The sequence below is a fragment of the Heterodontus francisci genome, chromosome 15, assembly GCF_036365525.1.
Source record: "Heterodontus francisci isolate sHetFra1 chromosome 15, sHetFra1.hap1, whole genome shotgun sequence".
Lineage (NCBI taxonomy): Eukaryota > Metazoa > Chordata > Chondrichthyes > Heterodontiformes > Heterodontidae > Heterodontus > Heterodontus francisci.
In genome coordinates, this window is record NC_090385.1 from 89,405,886 (window position 1) to 89,431,305 (window position 25,420).

The following is a 25,420-nucleotide window of genomic DNA, read 5'->3' on the forward strand; positions in this document are numbered from 1 at the left end:
TTTCTAAATTAATTAATGAGTTTTAAATTTTTAAAAAGCAGTTTACAGTATTTCACTTTTAAGCACGTTAATTGTACCATTTCAATTGTATCCACTGTTTAGGTTTCGGATTGGCTTTCATTGCCTACCCAGAGGCTCTTGCACAGTTGCCATGGGCACCTTTATGGTCCATTTTATTTTTCTTCATGCTGATCACTTTGGGACTCGACAGTCAGTTTGTAGCTGTAGGTAAGAATGACAATAATTTTCACTTTAATAAAAGAAAGAAGATTTGGGAGTCCAGAAATTGGATTGAGTCTGAGTCTGCATCTGCCGGGGGCCTGGGAAATTTGTCTGGCTGAGAATACTGATCGCAGTGTGCATGGCACATTTCCAGTCTGTCATGATCAACTTTTGCAAAGGGGTCCTGAAATAGGCTTTAGGACCCCAGCTGCATATGCAAAATGGGTATGTCTGTTTCAGACATGGGCCCTGAAGACCTACATAGAAGCTTTTACCAATATGGAAGGTGGTGCATTTCTGGAATGGAATGAGCGCATGCACAGAGACATGGTTGAAGGAGGGACAGGACTGGTAGCTCAATATTCCAGGGTATAGAATCTTCAGGCATGACAGGGGAGGGGATAAAAGAGGAGGTGGCATTGCACTGTTGATCAAGGAGTCAATTACTGCAGTAAAGAGGGATGATATCTTAGAAGGTTCCTCAAATGAGGCCGTTTGGGTAGAACTTAAAAACAAAAAGGGGGCAATCACTTGGCTGGGTGTCTACTACAGGCCTCCAAACAGTCAGGAAGAGATGGAGGAGCAGATATGGAGGCAAATCTCTGAGAGGTATGAAAATAATAGGGTAATAATAGTAGGGGATTTCAACTTTCCCAATATTAACTGGGATAGTCTTAGTGCAAAAGGCTTAAAAGGGGCGGAATTCTTAAAATGCATACAGGAGAGCTTTTTGAACCAGTATGTAGAAAGCCCTACAAGGGAAGGGGCAGTACTGGACCTAATCTGAGGGAATGAAGCTGGTCAAGTGGTTGAAGTGTCAGTGGGGGAGTATTTCGGGGATAGTGACCATAACTCTGTAAGATTTAAGGAAGTTATGGAAAAGGACAAAGATGGACCAGAAATAAAGGTACTGAATTGGGGGAAGGCCGATTTCAATATGATAAAACAGGATCTGGCCAAAGAAGACTGGGAGCAGCTACTTGTAGGAAAGTCTACATTACATCAGTTGCAGTCATTCAAAGAGGAAATAGTGAGAGTTCAGAGCCAACATGTACACGTTGAGGTGAAGGGTGGGACCAACAGGCCCAGGGAACCCTGGATGTCAAGGGAAATAGAGGATTGGATAAGGAAAAAACGAAGGCTTACGGCTGATCCCAAAATTAATTAGGAGAGTGAAGAGGGGGCATGAAGAAACACGGGTGGGCAAGATAAAGGGAAATCCCAAGGCGTTTTATAAGTATATTAAGGGTAAGAGGATAACCAGGGAAAGAGTAGGGCCCATTAGGGACCAACGTGGCAATCTTTGTGTGGAACCGGAGGACATAGTTTTAAATGATTACTTTTCATCGGTGTTCACTATGGAGAAGGACGATGTAGGTGTAGAGATCAGGGAGGGGGATTGTGATATACTTGAACATATTAGCATTGAAAGGGAGGAAATATTAGCTGTTTTAGCAGGCTTAGAAGTGGATAAATCCTCAGGCCCAGATGAGATGTATCCCAGGCTGTTATGTGAGGCAAGGGAGGAGATAGCAGGGGCTTTGACACAAATTTTTAAATCCTCTCTAGCCACAGGAGAGGTACCAGAGGACTGGAAGACAGTGAATGTGGTACCATTATTCAAGAAGAGTAGCAGGGATAAACCAGGTAATTACAGGCCGGTGAGTCTAACATCAGTGGTTGGGAAAATATTGGAAAAAATTCTGAGGGACAGGATTAATCTCCACTTGGAGAGGCAGGAATTAATCAGCGATAGGCAGCATGGCTTTGTCAGGGGAAGATCGTGTCTAACTGACTTGATTTGAATTTTTCGAGGAGGTGACTAGATGTGACGATGAGGGTAAAGCTGGAGATGCAGTATACATGGATTTCAGTAAGGCTTTTGATAAGGTCCCGCATGGGAGATTGGTTAAGAAGGTAAGAGCCCATGTGATCCAGGGCAATTTGGCAAATTGGATCCAAAATTGGCTTAGTGACAGGAGGCAGAGGGTAATGGTCGAGGGCTGTTTTTGCAATTGGAAGCCTGTGACCAGTGGTGTACTGCAGGGATCGGTGCTGGGACCCTTGCTGTTTGTAGTGTACATTAATGGTTTAGACGTGAATATAGGAGGTATGACCAGTAAGTTCGCAGATGACACGAAAATTGGTGGTGTCGTAAATAGTGAAGAGGAAATCCTTAGATTACAGGGAGATATAGATGGGCTGGTATGATGGGTGGAACAGTGGCAAATGGAATTTAATCCTGAGAAGTGTGAGGTGATGCATTTTGGGAGGACTAACAAGGCAAGGGAATACACAATGGATGGTAGAACCCTAGGAAGTACAGAAAGTCAGAGGGACCTTGGTGTACTTGTCCATAGATCGCTGAAGGCAGCAGCACAGGTAGATAAGGTGGTTAGGAAGGCATATGGGATACTTGCCTTTATTGGCCGAGGTATAGAATATAAGAGCAGGAAGGTTATGATGGAACTGTATAAAATGCTAGTTAGGCCACAGCTGGAGTACTGTGTACAGTTCTGGTCACCACACTATAGGAAGGATGTGATTGCACTGGAGAGGGTGTATAGGAGATTCACCAGGATGTTGCCTGGGTTGGAGCATTTCAGCTATGAAGGGAGACTGAAAAGGCTAGGGTTGTTTACCTTGGCGCAGAGAAGGCTGAGGGGGAGTATGATTGAGGTATACAAAATTATGAGGGGCATTGATAAGTTAGATAGGAGGAAACTTTTTTCCTTAACAGAGGGGTCAAGAACCAGGGGCCATAGATTTAGGGTAAGGGGCAGGAGGTTTAGGGGAGATTTGAGGAAACATTTTTTCACCCAGAGGGTGGTTGGAATCTGGAACGCACTGCCTGAAGAGGTGGTGGAGGCAGCAACCCTCACAACATTTAAGAAGTATTTAGATGATCATTTGAAATGCCATAGCATATAGGGCTATGGGCCAAGTGCAGGAATATGGGAATAGAATAGTTGGGTGCTGTATGGCCAGCACAGAAATGATGGCCTGAAGGGCCTGTTTCTGTGCTGTATAACACTATGACTCTATGACAGTACTTACCATATTGGATGCTTGGGCACCTGTTTCATGCCTGTAAAATAGGTGTAATGTCAACAAATTTCTGGACCATAAGAGTCTAAGATGAGAAATTACTGTTGGTAATGTTATTAAATGAATGCGTAATATTACTTTGTGGCAATTCTCTGCTTGATGTCTTAATGGAGCATCAAACTATTTTAAGTGGGTTAACAGCTGCATTAAAATTACAGAGGTAATTCACTCTGACATCTAAGAAAGTCAGTGCTAGTTGTAACTCAGTGCTGGTACTCTTGCCATTGAGGCCGAAAGTTGTGGGTTCAAGACCCACTCAAGAGACTTAAACATAAAATTTAAGCTGACACTTAATTACAGAGCTGAGGCTGCACTGCCAGAGGTACCATCTTGCAGATATAACATTAAATTGAGGTGAAGTCTGTCCTCTCAGGTGAGTGTAAATGATCCCATCATGAAATATAGAAAAGTAGGGAATTCTCGTCAGTGTCCTGGCCAATATTTATTGTGAGATTTTGTAGATACAATGATATCAACCACTGTTCATAACCAGATATCATCAATGAAGGTCCTGGGGGTAAATTCATCTTTGGTGGGAGCCTGAAGTGGGTGGTGGGAGATCATTCACTAGTTATACACGCTGCCCGATTTTCATTGTCTTCAATGAGCTGTATGGCAGATAATGATCCACTGTCACTCATTTTACACCCTGCCACTGTTGAATTCTACCCCCTTGTATTTTAAGCCTTTCATTGAATTGAGCTGCTGGGAAACTTTCATGTATATGAGATGTTGGATAGGAAGGATTTGGAAATCTATTGACTCTTGCCTGCCTGCACTATGATATCCTCTGACAGATTCTCTCACATCAGGGCAGATTTTCCCTTTCAGGTGAACGACCTGTGGAGAGCAGCATTTGCTCACCCATGATGGGAGCAAAGTGGCCAGAGCCATTTTGAGGGCCGAACTTCATTGAAATAGAACCGGAGAGATGTCTGCCTCAAACAGTCAACTTGATGCCGCTCACTGTATTTGGGTTGATATAATATTGAGCAGCTTGGAGGCTGCAGTCCTGCTCCTCTTAGTCGCATAAAAATAGTGGGGGTTTTAATGTGATGATAAGTCTACTGACCCCATTTGAGAACAATATTGTCTCGTTAGTGTCACTTTGACCAAATTAAAGTGCATCTCATCCATAACACTCTTTGTGTCACTGATTGTTTCCTCGACAATGCTGCTGCCCCTTCCCTGTAAATATCTCCAGTATCAAATCTCACATCCAGCTCATTCAGAACTGCTGATGTCTTTTGAGGCACCTTGATACGAAGCAATTATAATACAATTTGTGTCACGCAGAATAATTCTAATTGAATGACAGAGGTCAGTCATTCAGCCCATCACAGCTGTGCTGTTATTTAATCTAATCCCATTTCCACATCCATTCCCTGTGCCCTTTCACATGCTTCCTTTACAAAAATTAAACTAATTTTCTTTTAGCTCATCCTAAGTCTCTTTCTCAATAGCCACTTGTGCAAGACAATTAATGTTGTAATGTTGGAAATATTTCTTCCAGCCTCACCCTTTGATCATTTCGTGATAAGTTTCCATCAATATCCCCATGTTAACAATTGAACAACCATTGGAAACAGTCTTTCATGATTTCCCTGTTACAATTTTGAGAACCTCCATTACCTCTTCTCAAGCTTCTCTGCTTAGTGAAAAGGCTGGAAGTATTGTGCTCATTCTGGCTTTGGTAATACATCCTGGTTTGATTCTAACTTTGTTCAGCAAATGTAAGGAGTTTCAAAGATCAGAAATTTCCATCTCAATGGTCCAGAGAGCAAGCACAATAAAGGTCAGAGCTCTGCCCCATTTCCTCTGAATCAATGTTGTCTATTCCATCCCATTCCAAGACTGAAAGCACATTCTCAGCTTCCTCTGTATAGAGGCCACCCATGAATGGACCTGCAATGGTTTTAACTCTCCAAGACAGAAGGCAGGCTGAGACTCCCAGTAACTATTGTGGGGAAGTGCATCTCGATCAGATCACTGCTTGGAACATTGCCTTTTCCTGAAACCTCCTACTGGGCATGGAGACTAGATTGACCCTCCCATTTCCCTCCTCATCCTCCTTATGACAACGCTAGAATGCTGAAAACATTCACTAGTCTCATTGGCACTGGTGTCCTGGAGGGAAGGCTACAATGCCCTGCACTGAGGACACTCTCGAGCTTTTGGCCTTCCATTCAATGTGGTAGAGTAGCACCAACCTCGCAGAGGAGCTCACTGCAAATGGCTTCAAGGCACGGTATGAGAAAGGAAGCACTGAAGTGATCAACTTGTTTCATCAGAGTCATCAGATTCCTGTGTTCCTGGTGCAAATACAGCTTAAGCACAAGCAAGTTTTGTGGTGATGTTCTGCTGATATTTGTATTTCAGGCTGACAGCCTGACCATGTTTCTGTCATGTTTCAGAGGTAGGAGAAGCTATTCTCATCTGCTTCTCTGGTCTGCAGGGCTGTGGACTCTTCAGTGGTGGGTTTCTATGAGACTGCATAAAATAGTTAATTAATCACTGATCTTATTTAACTTTTTATTTCTTCAGAAGCAATTATAACAACCCTGATGGACCAGTTCCCTAAGTTTCTGCGATCAAAGCGCCTTTATCTGACAACTGGTGTTTGCTTGTTGTTTTATGCCCTCAGCCTTGTATGTGTAACACAGGTATGTCTTCCTTTAATATGTTGCTATGTTTCCACATGAAGGGATGGATTTTAAAGCCGCTCCACAGTCGGGAACATTGGCTGGGGGGCGGGGGGGGAACAATGAAGATCGGTGCAACGGAGGCCCGCCACCGACCCCAACAGCGACAGGCCCTGTGCTGATCTCGGCAGTGGCGGTGAGACCACTCGCCAACGGGACCCCCATTGCAATATGTAAACTAATTTACATATCTGATTTAATGAGGGTCCCGTCACCTCCTTAATCGCTGAATCCCCATTCGGGGAGACATGGCACGACACCTGTGGGGAGAGGGGAAGAGGATTGTTTCTCTGTGCGGGAGTTGGGGAGTGGGGTAACAACGCTGCGGATTGGTCGGGTCACCGCCCCCTCCATGTCATTGCGGGGGGCGGGCGCTATGACCATGCAAATGAGCTACAGCATTTGAAATTGTGGCGGCTCTGTAATTTGGCGCCCATGCACATGTAGTTCTGGTTATTACCCCATGAAGTGATAAATTTCACAGGATTAAGTAATAAAGAAGGACCTTGTGCATTGGTCCTGTTGTTTTCCATTTATTTAATGTTGTATTGTGATGTAGTCGGACTGACTGGCCTTTCCCCACATGCTATTAATAAGTAGAGGGCCTAGTTAAAGAGATGAAACTCAGTTTTGTTACCACTCTGTGAATTTGATTTACATTGTGTTCATTTTAAATTGGCAGGATATTGTTTGAAATGTTCTATTTCAGTATAAGATGACAAGTTTGGTAAGTTTTTTTTATTCATTCATGGGATGTTGGCTTCGCTGCATTTATTGCCCACCACGAAATGCCCTCAGAAGGTGGTGGTGTGCCACCTTCTTGAACCACTGCAGTCCATGTGATGTAGGGGCACCCACAGTGCTGTTAGATAGGGAATTCCAGGATTTTGACCCAGTGACAATGAAGGAACGGTGATGTATTTCCAAGTCAAAATAGAGTCCTGGGTCATAGAGTCATAACGGCAAAGAAAGAGCCAATTCGGCCCATCAAGTCCATGCCAGCTTTCTGCAGAGCAATCCAAACAGTCCCATTTCCTAGCTCTATCCCCATAGCCCTGTAAATTTATTTCCCTCAAGTACCCATTCAGTTTCCTTTTGAAATCATTCATCGCCTTTGCTTCCGCCACCCACGTAGGCAGCGAGTTCCAGGTCACTTCCACTTGCTACGTAAAAAAGTTCTTCCTCACATCCCCCCTGCATCACTTACCCAAAGCCTTCAATTTGTGTCCCCTCATCCTTGTACCATCAGCTAATGGAAATAGCTTTTCCTCGTCTACCCTATCCAAATCTGTCATAATTTATACACCTGTATCAAATCTCCCCTTAATCTCCTTTGCTCCAAGGAGAACAACATTAATTTCTCCAACCGAACCTTGTAACTAAAAGCCCTCATCTCTGGAACCATTCTGGCAAATCTCCTCGGCACCTTCTCAAGGACCATCAGATCCTTCCTATCAGCATAACTTCCCTGCTTTTGCACTCTACGCCTCTATTTATGAAGTTCAAGATCCCATACACTTCGCTAACCACTCTCTCAGTATGTCTGTTACCTTCAAAGATGTGTGCACATGCACCTCCAGGTCCCACTGCACACATTTTAGAACTGTACAATTCGTACATATTGCCCCCCACCCCACCCGACCCCACCCAACCCCACCCAACCCCACATCCCTTTTTCCAAAATGCATCATCTCACATTTCTCTGTGTTAAATTCTATCTGCCACTTGTCTGCCAATTCTGCTAGCCTGTCAATGTCCTGTGCAGTCAAGTGGTATCATCCTCATTGTATGCCACACCTCCAAGTTTGGTAACACTGCAAATTTTTAAATTGTACTCTGTATTCCAATATCCAAGTCATTTATGTATATCAGGAAAAGCAGTGGTCCTAGCACTCACCCTTAAGAAAAACACCAATGTCTACCATCCTCCAGTCTGAAAAAATAACCATTTACCACAGGGGTGAAAGGTTATTGGGGGTAGGCGGGAATGTGGAGTTGAGGTTACAATCAGATCAGCCATGATCTTATTGAATGACAGAGCAGGCTCGAGGGGCCGAGTGACCTACTCCTGCTCTTAATTCGTATGTTCGCTGTTTTCTGTCCTTAAGCCAATTTTATGCAAGCTGACACTGATCCTCCAATTCCATGAGCTTCAAATTTGTTTAGTTTAGTTTAGAGATACAGCACTGAAACAGGCCCTTCGGCCCACCGAGTCTGTGCCGACCATCAACCACCCATTTATGCTAACCCTACACTAATCCCATATTCCTACCACATCCCCACCTGTCCCTATATTTCCCTACCACCTACCTATACTAGGGGCAATTTATAATGGCCAATTAACCTACCAACCTGCAAGTCTTTTGGCTTGTGGGAGGAAACCGGAGCACCCGGAGAAAACCCACGCAGACACAGGGAGAACTTGCAAACTCCACACAAGCAGTCCCCAGGATTAAACCCGGGTCGCTGGAGCTGTGAGGCTGCAGTGCTAACCACTGCGCCGCCCTTTGGTAACCAGTATTTAACATGGTGCTTTGTCAAAGGCTTTCTTAAAATCCATATATACAATATCAATTGCATTCCCTTCACCAAACTTCTCTGTTATTTTATCAAAAAAAATCAATTAGATTAATCAAGCATAATCTGCCTTTTACACATCCATGCTGACTCGTCTTAATTAACTCAAACATCTCCAAGTGCCTGTTGATTTTTTTTCCCTGATTATTGTTTCTAAAACCTTACCCGCCACTGATGTTAAACTGACTGGCCTGTAGTTATTAGGAATATCCTTACACTCTTTCTTGAATAAACATTTACCACTCCCCAATTGTCTGTCACCTCCTCCATATCTAGGGAAGATTGGAAGATTATGACAAGCCCTTCCACTATCTCCACTCCCATTTCTTTTAGCAACCTGGGATGCAAGCCATCCAGACCAGGCGACCTATCCACACTAAGCATTGCCAGCTTTTCCAGGACATCCTGCCTATCAATTTCCACCTCATCCATTACCTCTATCATCTCCGCTTCTACTGATATTTCGTCAGCATCCTCTTCCTTACCAAACATTGATACAAAGTACTCATTACATACTCAAGCCTTGTCCTGCGCCTCAAAGCATATTTATCCCTAATAGGCCTCACCCTGCTTCTTACTACTTACTTACCATTTACATGCTGGTAGAAGATTTTTGGGTTCCCTTTTATGTTATCTTCCATTCTATTTTCATATTCTCACTTTGCCAATGGCATTTTCCTCTTCCCTTCCCCTCTCAACTCATTGTATTTGGCCTGATTCTTGCTTGAAGAATTGTCCTAATGTGCATCATGCACCCTTTTTTGTTTCATCATATTCTCTATCTCTCATCATCCAAGGATGCTGGCTTTGGTTCACTTACCTTTCACCCTTGTTGGAATTAATCTAGCCTGTATCTGAAAGATCTCCTCCTTAAAGATCAACCATTGCTCTGTTACAGTTTTTCCTGTCAATTTTTGGTTCTATTTTACCCTGGCGAGATCCTCTCTCATCCCATTGAACTTAGCCCTCTTCCAATTTAGAAGTTCTACTTTAGATTGTCCCTTGTTCTCCTCCATTACTAATCTAAACCTTATGATACAATAATCAGTCTTACTCAAGTGTTCCCTCACAGATCCACTTGGCCTGCCTCATTCCCCAGCACCAGATCCAGCAATGCCTCCTTCCTAGTTGGACTGAGAACATACTGGTCAAGGAAGTTCTCTTGAACACATTTCAGAAATTCCCCCCTCCTTTCCCTTTATTCTGATATTACCTCAATCGATATTTGCTTCTGACTTCACAGAATCACAGAACTGTTACATCACAGAAGGAGGCTACTTGGCCCGTCGGGTTTGCACTGACTCTCTGAAAGAACAATTTACCTAGTGCAACACCCCTGTCTTTGAGAGGAACGTGCAGTTGGTGGTGTCTCATGCACCTGCTGACCTTATCATTCTAGACAGTTGATGTTGAGGGTTTAGGAGGTTCTGGTGAAGAAGCCTTGGCGAGTTGTTGTCATACATCTTATAGGTGATATACATTGCGGCTACGGTGCACCAATAGTGAAGGCAGTAAATGTTTAAAATGGTGGATGTGGTGCCAATTAAATGGGTTTCTTTGTTCAGGATGGTGTCAAACGTATTGGGTGTTGTTGGAACTGCACCCATTCAGGCAAGTGCAGAGTATTCCATCACAGTCCTGACTTGTGCCTTGTAAATGGTGTAAAGGCTTTGGGGAGTCAGAAGGTGAGTCACTCCCCACAGAATGCCAAGCCTCTGGCCTGCTCTTGGAACCACAGTATTTATATGGCTGGTCCAGTTAAGTTTCTGGTCAATGGTGCCCCATCCCCCACAACTCCCCCCCCCAAAAGGAAGTGTTGGGGAGGGTGATGGACTGATACTTGTGTGGGGTGAATATTACTTGCCATTTATCAGCCCGAGCCCGAATAATGTCCAGGTTGTGCTGCATGGGCGCACGGACTGCTTCATTTTCTGAGGAGTTGTGAATGGAACTGAGCACTACGCAATCTTCAACGAACATCCCAACTTCTGACCTTATGATGGCGGGATGGTCATCGATGATGCTACTGAAGATGGTTGCGTCTTGGGCACTGCCCTGAGGAACTCCTGTAGTGATGTCCCAGGGCTGAGATGTTTAGCCTCCAACAACCACAACCATCTTCCTTTGTAATAGGTATGACATCAACCAGTGTAGAGTTTTCCCTCTTATTCCCATTGACTTCAATTTTACAAGAGTTCCTTCATGCCACACTTGGTCAAATGTTGCCTTGATGTCAAGGGAGCTCAGTCTCACCTCACTGAGGAATTCAGCTCTTCTGTGTATGTTTGGACTATGGCTGTAATGAGGTCAAGTGCTGAGTGGTCTTGGTAAAACCCAAACTGCATATCGGTGAGCAGGCAATTGCTGAGTCAGTGCCACTTGACAGCACAGTCAACGACATCTTCCATCACTTCACTGATAGTAATTGGCCAGATTCTGTCTCAGTGTTTGTTTAACTCAATTGGTAACACACACCTCTGATCAGAAGATTGTGGTTTGTAAACCCTAAACTAGGATTAATGCATTTGAGGAAATTCTTCAACACAGAAAGAGTGATCTACATGTAGAATTAATTTCCTCATCAAACATTGGAGGCAAAAGTCCTTGGAATTATTGAGGAAACAATCAGATGCCACAGTGGCAGGATGTTAACAAACCCTTAATTGCTGATTAAAGATAGACTGAATGGCCTTCATCTGTTGTGGTCTCTGAACTGGCTGCTGCATTTGTTCATGTAGTTTGCTATTCAGGAGTAGCATAGTGGCTGTGTTACTTGGTTCATAGTTAGGAGGCTTAGATTTAATGTTTAAGAGCTATGAATTCAAATCCCAGCACAGCAGTTAGGAGAATTTAAGAAGTGCTGGTTGATTATTGCAAATGGTTTGAGTGTGCTGTTCAAAAGTGCTGATAGTGTGGGTTTTGTCCCTGTAGTGATTGTTCACACTGAAAACCATCAAATGACTTCTCACCACATAGCTGTGGTGACAGGATAATGTATTTCATCTGGCCTAATTTCAATGTACTTGGTAGGATGCCAGTGATGGAGCAGCATTACTGGGTGTGTAAATATCTCAAACATTCCCAGCTATGTGGGAGTATCTGAGTAGTGAGCCTTTTTATTCCAACTGGAGTTATGGCAGACCAGGGAGATAGCAATGTGATGGTGTCATCGAATTAGGATTTATTGGTTTTACACTGAGTAAAAGTGCTGATTTAGTGTCCCAGACATTGCTTTTTTGAATGGAGAGATTTATAGTTTCCTCATGCGGCATATTTTTAAATATTTCATTTTCTTTTCAGGCTGGGATTTACTGGATAAATTTAATCGATCATTCCTGTGCTGGATGGGGCATTCTTGTAGTTGCTATCCTGGAACTCGTCAGTATAAGCTGGATCTATGGTTAGTGCAATCTTTCCTTATTTGTTTCTAAAGACCAATATGAGACGGGCAGTGCCTACTGCATCCTTCACCTGTGATGCCCCTTCTTGCTGAGTTACAGCTGGTTATTGTTGGGGGCAATTTTGCTGCAGCCATTTTTCTGTTAATTGATGATGAGGATGTTCTTCAAACATTTTCACTCACAGCTCCAGCGACCTGGGTTCAGTTCTGGGTACTGCCAGTGTGGAGTTTGCAAGTTCCCCCTGTGACTGCGTGAGTTTCCGCCGGGTGCTCCAGTTACCTCCCACAGCCAAAGACTTGCAAGTTGATAGGTAAATTGGCCATTGTAAATTGCCCCTAGTGTAGGTGGGTGGTAAGAGAATTGAGGGAAGGTGGGGATGTGGTAGGGAATATGGGATCAATGTAGGATTAGTATGAATGGGTGGTTGATGATTGGCACAGACTCTGGCCGAAGGGCCTGTTTCAGTGCTGTATCTCCCTATGACTCCAAGTTAAACAGCTGATTGCCACTTGACTCAGTATGTTGCCAGTTCCCCTCAACTATCAAGGCAGATGGAGCAACAGGACAGGTTCTGTATCAGTATGTTCATGGTGTTTCTGGAATCCATTTGCTATTCTTTAGCTCAGGACATAGAACTCACTTTGATAGTCCATCCTCCCCCATTCTGCTAACAGGGAACCTGTCCATCTCAGCACAGATCTGAAACATGAGCCTTTGAGAGTAAGCACCAGTTCTTCAGGATTTGTACAAACATTTTTCCTTCATGGGTAATTAAGTTGATGATGGGGAACAATTTACTTATCCTGTTTGAAATCCTGAGTGATGTCTTCTCCAATTTAACCTATTTATTAGTGACACCCAGTACTAGATGAACTTCTACAGGAAACACATTTCCCTGATGCCAGAACAAACCAAGTGATTGTGCATCTCTCGACTTTCACAGGGGTAAACCGATTCATCAAGGACATTGAGATGATGATTGGGGAAAGGAATTGGCTCTTCTGGCCGTGGTGGAGAGTGTGTTGGTTTTTTATCTCTCCGTGTTTGCTTACAGTAAGGAGATGTTACATCTTTTACTGATTTAAACTGAAAATAATGAAGTTGCAGACAGTCTCTCACTCTGTATCTGATCTTGTTCATTTTATTCAGACAATCTTAATTTGGTCCTTAGCAACATTTGCCCCACCGAAATATGGATCTGTTGAATACCCTGTCTGGGCAACAGCACTTGGCTGGTGTATTGTAATCTTCTGTCTTATGTGGATCCCTATTGTTGCCATTAAGAAAGTAAACCAAGCTAAGGGCTCCACCTTGTGCCAGGTAAGGAAACGCCTTGATATCTTTCAAAGAGGATGGAACGCGACTACCAATTCTGACAGTTTCTTCAATGGAAGATCATTGGAGAGCTATAGAAATTACATAAACAACCGTTTTCAGGCATTTACATTGTTTCTCCAGATGTTCAACCAAACTTTTAATAACATCATTTTATTTATAAAGTCAATACATGCCATGATTTAAAGAATCAATCAGAAACTATACGCTCCAGTTTCGCGCCAAGCACTCTCAGTTCAGTACATCTCCGTATCACACCAAGCGCTCTCAGTTCAGTACATCTCTATATCACACCAAGCGCTCTCAGTTCAGTACATCTCTATATCACACCAAGCACTCTCGGTTCAGTACATCTCAGTATCACACCCAGCACTCTCGGTTCAGTACATCTCAGCCACACAATGACATTACTCTCGACTCATTCCTAACAATCGTTTTTACGTACAATCTTCAAAAATCTTCTCCCGGTTCTCTCCTCTCTCTCCCATGCACACCACACTCGCCTTACCACCACCACCCCCCCCCCACCCCCCCTCTCCCGCCCCTCATGTATAATACGATTGTCAACTACTCGGAACTTACCATCTTGAGTAAGGAAATTTTGAAGAACTGGAGGGAATCAATACACTCTACATCTGTTCTGGAGGACATTGGCCCTCTGTGAAAATAAATACTTTCATCAATTAATGCCTTAAGTAATTCCCTGTGAACTTCCAAACTCACATCCCTCCTAATTTCTTCCAGTATTTTCCCCACAGCTTTCATTAAACTAACTGTCTATAATTCCCTGAGTGAGATTTCTTCTCCTTAAATATTAGGACATCCTGATCCTCCCTCTACAACTTAACTTCGTTGTTGGATCAAACTGCAGGATATCCTGATTCGGATCTAAGGTTTTTTTTCTGGTTGGATGTTGATGCACAGTAAAACTCAGGCAGAAATGATTACAGATTTCACTTTTCCTTTCACAGAAAATCTCTGCCGCTTGCACATCGGCTCCTGATTGGGGTCCATACTTGGAACAACACAGAGGGGAACGATACAGGCCTGATTCGACAGAATCCCCTAACTGTGTGCAACTTCTGGCCAAGCCTGAGATGTGAAAATTTAAGGGAACAATTCTGTCAATTTGTAAACAATGGTGTTGCAAATCTACTACCGTTCTGGTGTACTCCCACTGTAACTTCAGTGGGAGTTCTCGTGAACAGTCAGTAACTCAGACAGGGCCCAGATATACTGGCTCACAGTTTATCTCTCTTAATCTGGAATTCGTTTGCTCTATAACTTGGTGCTAACTGTTTAATTTTGCTAGTGTGCTATCCACCTGTCTGTTTTCTTTTTAATTCTTCAATTTTGCACAGCCTCTCTTATGTTCACCCTAAATTCCTCATTCTAACTACCGAGTTCACTTTCAGTTCTTCTTAGCATCTGTTGATTAATTTTAGAATTAGAACATTACAGCGCAGTAATCAATTCTTTATTGATCAATAAACCTTATCCTAAAATTGTCACCATTACATCCACTCATGCATTCTCTCTCTCTCTCTCTCTCTCACACTCACACTTCCACCCCCCCCCCTCTCCATAGGCTTCTTTTCTAAGGTAAAGCTGTGGTACATCTTGCGTCCGGGTAGGAGACGCTTTGGTGTCTCCTCCGTGGTGATCGCACAATGGCCCAGGACGTGGCTACTTAACACCTTCTTTGTTTCAGAAGAACCATTCAATTCTGGAACATTTTCAGATGGGTGCAGTTGAAAACCCTTCGCTTTGAAGATTTTTCCTTTGTCCCTGTCATACAAACATACGAATTAAGAGCAGAAGTAGGTGATTCGACCCCTCGCACGTGCTCCACCATTCAATAAGATCATGGCTGATCTGTTTGTGTCTCGAATTCCACACTCCCGATAACCTTGTCGAACAAGTATCTATCTACCTCCGCCTTAAACATATTCAATGACCCTGCCTCCACCACCTTCTGAGGCAGAGAGTTCCAAAGTCGCACAACCCTCCTAGAGAAAAGATTTCTCCTCATCTCTGTCCTAAAAGGGTGACCCTTAATTTTAAAACAGTGCCCCCTAGTTCTGGACTCACCCACAAGAAGAAACATCCTTTCCACATCCACCTTGTCAAGGCTGTTCAGGATCTTATAAACTTCAATCAAGTCTCCCCTCACTCTTCAAAACTCCAGTGAAAACAAGCCCAGTCTGTCCAACCTTTCCTCAGAAGACAACCTGCACATTCCAGGTACCAATCTAGTAAACCTCCTCTGAATTGCCTCCAAAGCATTTACATCCTTCCTTAAATAAGGGGACCAAAACTGTACACAGTATTAGAGATGTGGTCTCACCAATGCCCTGTCTAACTGAAACATAACATCCTTACATTTTATTTTCAATTCCTCGTAATAAAGGATAGCATTCCATTAGCCTTCTTTATTTCTTGCTGTACCTGCATCCTAACTTTTTGTGACTCATGCACTAGAACACAGAGATCCCTCTTCACCTCAGAATTCTGCAGGCATTCTCCGTTTAAGTAATACTCTGCTTTTTTTTATTCTTCCTGCCAAAGTGAACAACTTCACATTTTCCCACATTATACTCCATCTGCCAGATTTTTGGCCACTCCCTCAACCTATCTATATCAGTCTGCAACCTCCATATGTCCTCTTCACAACATACTTTCCTACCTATCTTTGTGTCATCTGCAAATTTAGCTACCATGCCATGGCTCCCCTCATCTAAGTCTTTGATATAAATTGCAAAAATTTGAGGCCGCAGCACAGACACCTGTGGGACTCCACTCGTCACATCATACCAATTAGAAAAGGATGCATTTATGCATACTCTGTTTTCTGCCAGCCAGCCATTCTTCTATCCATGCAAATGTGTTACCCCCTACACCATGTGCTCCCACTTTGCACAATAACCTTTTATGTGGCACCTTGTCAAATGCTTCTGGAAATCCAAGTACAGTGCATCAACGGGCTCCCCTTTATCCACAGTGCATGTTATTCCTTCAGAGAACTCCAATAAATTGGTTAAACGTGATTTCCCTTTCACAAAAACCATGCTGACTATTCCCAATTACCTTGAGTTTTTCTAAGTGCCGAGCTATAGCCTCCTTAATGAATGATTCTAGCATCTTCCCCAAGACAGACGTCAAGCTAACCGGCCTATAGTTACCTGTTTTCTGCCTCCCCACCGCCCCCCCCCCCCCCCCACCCCACCACACTTCTTGAATAGAGGGGTTATATTTGCTATTTTCCAGTCTGATGAAACCTTTCCAGAATCTAGCGAATTTTGAAAAATTAACACCAACGCATCTACCTCATTCGCCACCTATTTTAAGAACCTAGGATGAAGCCCATCAGGACCTGAGGGCTTGTCAGCCTGCAGCTCCATCAGTTTGCTCAGTACTGCTTGCCTGGTGATTGTAATTTCATCAAGTTCCTCTCTTCCTTCCACCTCCTGATTTACAGCTATTACTGGAATGTTTTTTGTATCCTCTATAGTGAAGACAGAAGCAAAATATTTGTTCATTTCATCTGCCATTTCCTTATCTATTAGCAACTCCCCATTCTCATACTCTGGAGGGCCAACACTCACTTTACTTACTCTTTTCCTTTTTAAATAGTTGTGGAAACTCTTGCTATCCAATTTTACATTTCTAGCTAGCTTCCTCTCATACTCTAATTTCATTCTCCTGATTAACCTTTTAGTCATTTTCTGCTGTGCTTTATATTCTGACCAGTCAGACAGTTTGAATACAGAAAGGCCAAGTCATTTTCCTTTGGCCATTTTTACAGCATACTATGCACAAAAGAAAGGTCTATTTTTGAAAAGACAAAGTTAGTTTTTAGATTTTGACCATAATTTTTCATTATCACACCTCTGGTACATGTGACCTTCCCCAAAATGGAAAAAATGAAATTCCTTGGATTTCAATTTTTCATTGTTTGCTTTTTAGATTCAGAAAGGGAGAAGACATAGGGTCACACTGCTGCACTTTCATTTCATTCACTCCTCAAACTTACATCTGCTACAGCTGGTGTTGCTTGTAAAAGCTATTTCATATTCAAGTTTAAGTTTTTTCCATTTTCCTTTTACTGGATGAGGTACCATTTAAAAATTGCATTTCTTCTGGTTACGTGTTGTCAAATGGGGTTGGAGTTTCTCTAGCATTAGTTTGTACTACTTTGGGAGCATTCATTTCAATAAGAACGTGGTTGTTGAAGCATGTAGTATGCAAATTTTTGTTTCTGCTGGTTGCATGTCTCCCAGTCAGTACAAGTTTTAACCCCTTAACTATTATTTGCACAATTCATGGCTTTAACTTTTCAGGTTCTGGTGCATTAAACTTCTTATTTCTAGGGTGGTAGTGGGTGAATCATTGTTTTTAGACCCTGTGAGGCATCTGGGATTTCCTCCTGCCCCTTGTTCTTGCTGAGTTCTAAATCTAAATTTTTGGGTTTGATTAGTTTTGGATTTGGAACCTGATCATTTGATTCTTCAATGGGTAGATCCATGCTGAACACAATTCTAGCTTTCTAGTGATTTTCACAAGTGTAGTTTACTTTAGGGTATTTTATCTTCCCTTTCACTTCAGAGACAGGGGCTGGAATTCTATGCCCCCGCCCCCACCCCACGAAGAGCGGGTTGGCGGCCGGGCAGGTGGGTGGGGATGTAAAATGGTGTGGGAGGCTTGGGGGGCCCTGCCTGACCCACTCCCACCTCTACCATTTTATGCGGGGTGGCGGCGACAAAAAATGGCCTGCCCGCCCCAGGCCAATCAAGGCCTTTAAGTGACCAGTTAATAGCCACTTAACGGCCTCCGCCCACCGCCATGGGGATTTTATTGTTGGTAGGCAGGCGGCCCAGGCCTGAGAAAAGCTACCTGTTAAAATTAGGTGGCTTTCTAAAGGCCTGGGGTGGGTGGCCCTCATGATCAGTCACACTGTGCCCGACGGAGGGCTGCCCCTGATGTCCCAACCACCCGCAATGCCCAACATGCTCACCTCCCCTCAGTCAACCACCCTTGCCCTTCCGGGGCCCGACTGATCACCCTTGGCGAGGCCCCAAAAACTTACCTTTTTCCAGCGCTGTCCTTCCTCCTCTTCGCAAAGCTGGGTTGCAGTCCCAACATTGGTCACTGCTCCCGGTGAGGCAGCTGGGACTATGAGCTGCCAGCCTGCTGATTTGCTGGCAGCTCCATTAGGTGGGATTTCTTGCCTCAATAAGGTGAAAGTCCTGCCTCAGACCAATTAAGGGCTTGGGAACCATAAAATCCAGACTGGATCCCCAGGCCAGACAGAGGTGGGGTCGCCACTGACTTTTTGGTTGGTGGACAGCTCCCATTTGATCAGGGTAAAATTCTGGCCAAAATTTTCCCTAAGCTGCCCCATGTTCTATGGGACACTACTGTTTGCAGGTGGTTGTCCAGCTTCCACTACTCTCTCCTGTGGCACTTCAACCAGGTGAGGCATCTCCCTCACTTTTGGCTTTTCTATTTTGGAACTTTCCTTGTCCCTATTTAAATCATTAAAAACGGTTTCAGCTAAGCATATCTCTGGTGCTTTTCCTTCAACCTTTGCTGCTTTTATCTTAATTCCTTTAAATTTTCCTAGCTGTGTTACACCACTGCCACCCCCCCCTCCCACCTCTGTGATTTTTGGGACTTCCCCAGCAGTTGTACAGACTTTTGTTTGTTTCTCTCCGTGTCTCCAGTCTCTCTGAACTGTTCTGGACCCTCTGGGTACTGACTTTCTGCCAAGTCATTGCCCAGGAATAGGTCTACCCCCTGCATGGACAAGCTTGGAATGACCCCGACTTTCACTATCCTGGTAACCAACTTACTCTGTAGGTAAATTTTAACGAAGGGAACTTTCAAAAATTTTTCAGTAAGCTCTTTTACCAATACTATAGTACTTGTTCTGCTTTCGGGTGGCATTTCTGTAAATTTGGCTGCTAATAGGACTTTAAAACAACTTGTATCCCTAAGCATAGTTATCTCCTTGCCTAGTGCCTGGGACACAATAAGAGTAATTTTTCCTTAGTGTAAAAGGTTCTGTTATGTGCTTTGTTCTTGTGTTATATCAGAACACAGGCTTACCATTTTCAAAGCCACAAGCTTGATTGCAGTGCCTCCTGTTGGTATTTTGGCATACCAACAATTTTCCTGGAGATACCCAGATTTGCCACACTGGAAACATGTGGTCGGATCCCTCATGGTTTATCACCTGGCCTCCTGCTTTTAAAAGTTGGAGACTGATCTGGTTTTCCTTCCCTACTCTCCTTTTCTCTTGAGACCATTTCTGATTCATCTGCATCCCAGCTATCGCTCCTTCGCTTGTAAGAGTTACTAGACCCAAATTTTTCCTGAGTTAGGGATTTGTAAATTAATTCATAATTGTCAGCCATATTTGCTGCTTCTCTTACTCTGGTATCTCTGTTCTTTAATGTGGTTCCTTAAACTACCTGGGATGCTATTTTTAAATTCTTCCAGCAACATCACTTCTCTCAAATTTTCATGAGTTCCAGCTTGAGAGATCATATCCAATGATGAAAAGCCATATATTTAATTCTTTCAAATTCAATGTATGTCTATGTGGGTCTTTTTCCGGGTGTGTCTGAATATCTGTCTATATACTTCAGGTTCTTACTCATATACATTTAGAATTACAGTTTTAGTTTGTTCATAGTCATAGGAACCTTCTTCTGATAACAGAGGAAAAACATCCTTTGCCCTACCCACAAACTCGCCTTGTAAGAGAAGAGTCCAAACTTCTTGTGGCTATTTTAGCCTGGTAGCTATTTTCTCAAATGAGATAAAATATGATTCAACTTCCTCCTCATTAAATTTTGGCACGAACTTTGAGTGTCTCAGTGCATCAAAGTTTTGCTCTGAATTGGGGATAAGGTTAGATTGGCTGGCAGGATGCTCACCTTGTGCTTTTAGCCCTTCTAGCTCAAACCTCCTCTCTTTGCATCCCTCTTTCCTCTTTTTTTTCTTCTGAAACTGCATCTCTTCCCTTTCCAACTGAATTCCAGCTAGGGCTATCCGTTCAGTTTCAAATTCCATGCTGTCGTCTTCTGGTTCAGGGGTAAGTTTAAAATGGTTGGCTGGACTTTTTACCAGTTCAGGTTTCTTTGATTTTTATTTGAAAGTGATTCCCATCCCTGTAGCTTTTTAAATCATCAATAATTAATTTGTTTAACTTATCATGGGATATCTCTCCCTGCTCTACAAACTCCTTCACATTAAATGTGGCCACCTCTTTTGTTTCTAGCACTGTAGAGAGAAAAAAAAATGAAGAATACAAAAAAACCTGTTTGCTTATTTTTCCACAATTTGAGGTCAATTTTTCTCCCATTTTCCAAATCTCTAATTTGTCTGGTGGTTCAGATCCTGGCTTCAAAGCGCCAATTTGTCATGGTCATGTGGTGAGGTTTAGGTGGTTCCCACTATTCAATTCCCACCTGACTGTAGCAAGTGTGTTTTGTTAATAAGGTTTAACCCCTTTATGTTTTGTTTGCTAAATAAACAGACAGCAACAAGTCTTCCTGTAGGTTTAAAACAGAAAGTCAATTGTTTGTTGATCAATATGCCTTGTCCCAAAATTGTCGCAACTGCATCCACTCACTCATTCGCTTGTGTGCACGCACACGCATACACGGTTTTGGCCGGGATGGGGGGGGGGGGGTGCGGGAGTAGTTGGTGGGTTACGGTAACCTCTTGGATGTAAAGATCTCATTGTTTGCAGGCCTGATGTGATTGTAGATTTCTCTCTTGGTTGAAAGTTCAGTTTAGTCAATAGATCATTTATAGCTCACTGCTGTATAAGTTTAGATGTAGTGTTCTACAGCAGGGTGCATGTCTTTGGGTTTGCTGGAAACAAGCTTTTGAATGCTGCTTTCTGGATGTCTCTTCCTCCCTCTCTCTCCAGGCTGCTTTTTACGGTAAAGCTGTGTTACATCTCTCCTCCGGGTAAGAGAAGCTTTGGTTTCTCTCCCATGGTGATCGTACAATGGCCCAGGATATAGCTACTTCACACCTTCTTTGTTTCAGAAGAACCCATTCAATTCTGGAATATTTTAGGATGTGTATGATGGGTGCAATTGACACCTCTTGGCTTTGAAGATTTTTCCTTTTTCTCTGTCAGATAGTTTGAATATAGAAAGGCCAAGTCCTTTTCCTTTGGTCAGCATTTGTGGAGCACACTATTCACTATTTAAAAGAAGTCCATTTTAAAAGACAGTCAGTTTTTTTAACTTTTCAGTTTTTGTCCATAATTTTTCATCTTCACATTACTTGTATGCGTGGAAGTGCTCCCTATGATAAAGTGTCTTGTATGGCCAACTCTGGTTCCCTGGCTGTTTAAAAGAGCATATGGGATCAACGTATAGACTACAAAAGCAAGGAAGTTATGCTGAACTTTTATAAATCAGTGATCAGTCCTCTATTGAGTATTGTGTCCAATTCCAGGCATCACATTTGGAATGGATGTCAAGGCCTTAGCAAGGTGCAGAGAGAATTTGAGAATGGTACAAGGGATGAAAGTCTTCAATTATGTGAAGAGTCAAGAAAATGGGATTTTTTTTTTTTATGGAACCGAGAAAGTTAAGAGGACTTTTGATTGAACTGTTCAATATCATGAAAGGTTTTGATAGACTAAATAAGGAGAAACTGTTTCCAGTGGCAGAAGGGTAAGTAACAAAGGACACTGATTTGAAGTAATTAGCAAAAGAGCAAGGGGTGATGTAAGGAAAAAGATGCACCACAAGTTATGATCTGGAATGCACTACCTGAAAGGGGTAGTGGAAGCAGATTTGTACTTCAAAGGAGCATTGGACAAGTCCTTGAAGGGTAAAAGTTTGCAGGGCTATGGGGAGGAGTAGGGGTATGGGACTAAATTGGCAGTCACGATGGGTTGAATAGTCTCGTTCTATTCAGTGACTCTGGGCTGGATTTTACCAGCCCTCTAAGGAAAGTCTGGGAGGAGTTGGTCCCATAAAATGGCAAGTGGCGGGTGGAGTGCCTATCGCCTTTCCGCTGCCTGGTATTTTACCAACGGAGGAGAAGGTGGAGGACGGCCCTCCGGCTAAGAGGCCAATTATGCCACTTAACTAGCCAAAAAGGGCCTCTTCCTACTGCTGCTGGCATTTTATCAGCAGCAAGTGGACCCTCTGCCGCATGGGTTGACCCTGGCGGCCTCCCTGCGGGTAGGCAGGATGCCCTCTGAATCGGGAATTCTATGGCCCATGGAGGGGCACCCTGGCAGCAATCGCCACCCTGCAGCAACATGCCTCTCCCACCCCACCAACCACCCCCACCCCCACCCCCCCAGCTTGCTGGGACTTGCCTCACTGGCCCTGACAACCCCCAACCCCAATCTCCTTGTTGCGAGGTTGACATCCATCACTGCGTCCTCTCAGCTGGGTGTAATTCCAGCAGTGGCCACCATTCCCAGTGGTGATGCTGAGATTGGAGAGCTGCCGGCCCTCCAATTGGCTGGCAGCTCTTGGAGGTGGGCTCTCTTACGTTAAAGTTACTTAGTTGCCGGATTGTCCCAAAATGTGGCTGGGGGTCCTGGAAAATACAAAGGCGGGGTTGCCCCCGGCTTTCAGGCCCATTATCAGGGCCCCTGGCATAACCCCCAACAAAATTCAGCCCTCTGTGTGCACTGACCCCTACTGATTTTCAGGTCCAATCAGTTTAAAGTCTAGGAATTTGGGTTTGGAAAGAACCAGTTATGTTTCGAACAACTATTTTAAACAGCAGATTGGTAAATTTACAAATTTAATCTCTGTGCAGAGCTTTGCCAGCCTGATGCACATATCAGGTGTGTGTTCAGGGAATATCATGTGAAGCATGGGCCTGAATTCCCAATAGGCTGTTCCAACAGCTGAAGCTTTGGGCTGGCAGTGCAATTTTGTTTAATTATCCCTGTCGGTTTCATTTCAAAACGCCACATTTTTGAAATTCTAAAGGGAGAATCGAATAAATTTAGACTGACAAAGTCATTACAGGGAATTTTAGCTCCTCTCAATTGATGGGAAGCGCAGGGGGTGAGGAATTAAAATGTCTTGCTCCAGTTCCCATTCTGCCTCTGCTGATTCTCCACTTTAGCACCACTGATTGTGGCAGCAGATGAGGCTTGAACCAGTGACAGTGACTCAGTGAAGGAGTAAGAGTCTTCTACTCCTGGGCAGTAACAGTCAGTCAGTGAGGGAGCAACATCCTCCCAATTCTGGGGAGCGAAAGTGGGGGAATTTTCCCAGGCAAGGGGAGATGGGTGTGCGTGCATGCGGGAGTTAAATCCCCTGAAATTGACATCGGTTTGGGATCCCATCATCATCCTGCCCTCTTCCAGGTTTCTGCGGGGTGGGATTGAAGGTGAGCAGGGTACCCCCTTGGATCTGCTGGGTAAGAAATTAAAGTAGTTAAAAAGCCAGTTAGGAACCATCTTTCTCTGAATTCTGGATTAGCCTGAAACCACAGCATGTTCTGAGGCTGCTAGAGATTAATGACTGAAGGAATGTAACAGACTGAGATAACGGGAGATTAAAATGATGAATGAAGAAGTCCTTCTGCTCTGGCGAATCACCAAAGGGATGAGCATGACTAGGCAGTAGACGGGGTTAATTGGATAAGAGTCAGGATAAAAGAGACCCTCCAAATCAAGTCCGTATGGCAAAAACAAGAAACAAGAAGTCAAAGAGAGAGATCTGAAGACCAAAAGCTACGCTTTCTGTCCTGAACTAATACAGGAAGTATATAGCCCGCGTTAGACTGTAAATCACTGCTTGAGTTTATTGCTTTAGTTTGAGTAAAACTTAATAAACTTGTTCTGACTTTGTCTCAATAAAGTAAATTCACAACTGAGCTTTTGTCATGTCCGTTCCTGCCCCAGTAAGGGAGAGGAACCTTGCAACTGATTACAGGGAAGAGCTTCTTCTGTGTAACTGACGAGCTTTGATCAGTGAAACTAAAGAGCTTCAGCCATAGCCATTGAAAGACTACTGTTCAAAGCACTGCTTCTCTCAGACAGTGCTTTCACTGCAGTGAAAACACATTTGGCCCAAATAAATTGGAAGTAAAGATAGGCAAGGAAAACTGTAACTGCACCAATGGGTTGCTCTTTAAAGAGAAGATAGTTCGAGTGCAGTCAAGGTACATTCCCATGAGGGGGAACGATAGGGCAAACAGATCCAGAGCTCCCTGGATGATGAAAGGGATAGAGAGAAAGATGAAGCAGAAAAGGGGTGAATATGACAGATGTCAAGTGGATAATATAATTGAGAACCAGGCAGAATATAGACAATGCAAAGGGGAAGTGAAAAAACAAATAAGAAAAACAAAGAGTATGAGAGGAAGCTAGCACAAAAGGCAACCTAAAGTCTTCCATATGCATACAAATAGCAAAAGGGTGGTAAAAGGAGGAGTGGGGACAATTGGGGTTGCAAAAGGGGATTTACATATGGAATCAGGGGACATGGCTGAGGGACTAAATGAGTACTTTGCATCTGTCTTTACAGAAGAAGATGATATTGTTCAAGTTATGGTGAAAGAGGAGTTATGTATGACACCATACGAGCTAAAAATTGATAAAGAGGAAGTATTGGATAGGCTGGCTGTACTTCAAATTAATATGTCACCAGACCCAGATGTTAATTTTGTTCTGAATTATCATTCTAAAAGCTTTCCCACCACCGAGGTTAAACTGACTGACTTGTAGTTGCTGGACTTGCCCTTACACCCTTTTTTTGAAAAAGGGTGTAACATTTGTAGTTCTCCAGTCCTTTGGCACCACCAGGCCAAGATGAGATGCATCCAAGGATACTGAGAAAAGTAAGGGTGGGAATTGCAGAGGCACTGACCATAATCTTTCAATCCTCCTTAGATACAGTAGTTGTGTAAGTCCTGCAACTACAGGCCAGTTAGTTTAAGCTTGGTGGTGAGAAAGCTTTTAGAAATGATAATTCAGAACAAGATTAACATGATTTGAATAAATGTGTATTGATGAAGGAAAGCCAGCATGGAGCAAAGAGCAAATCATGTTTAACTAACTTGCTTTAG

General features: G+C 43.4%; 1 protein-coding gene across 2 annotated transcripts in view; it reads left to right on the forward strand.

Moving 5' to 3' along the window:
• The window catches only part of LOC137377777 (sodium- and chloride-dependent neutral and basic amino acid transporter B(0+)-like), a 68,860-nt gene extending 43,866 nt beyond the window's left edge, over positions 1-24,994 (forward strand). The window contains exons 8-13 of one of the 2 annotated variants that reach the window (XM_068047821.1): positions 103-228; positions 5,875-5,993; positions 11,910-12,009; positions 12,954-13,063; positions 13,160-13,330; positions 14,317-24,994. In XM_068047821.1, the coding sequence (XP_067903922.1) occupies positions 103-228; positions 5,875-5,993; positions 11,910-12,009; positions 12,954-13,063; positions 13,160-13,330; positions 14,317-14,448 (758 nt within the window). In that variant the 3' untranslated portion in view covers positions 14,449-24,994. The remainder of the gene's footprint in view (positions 1-102; positions 229-5,874; positions 5,994-11,909; positions 12,010-12,953; positions 13,064-13,159; positions 13,331-14,316) is intronic. The other variant, XM_068047819.1, reaches the window with a different exon arrangement.
• Positions 24,995-25,420: the final 426 nt, after the last annotated feature.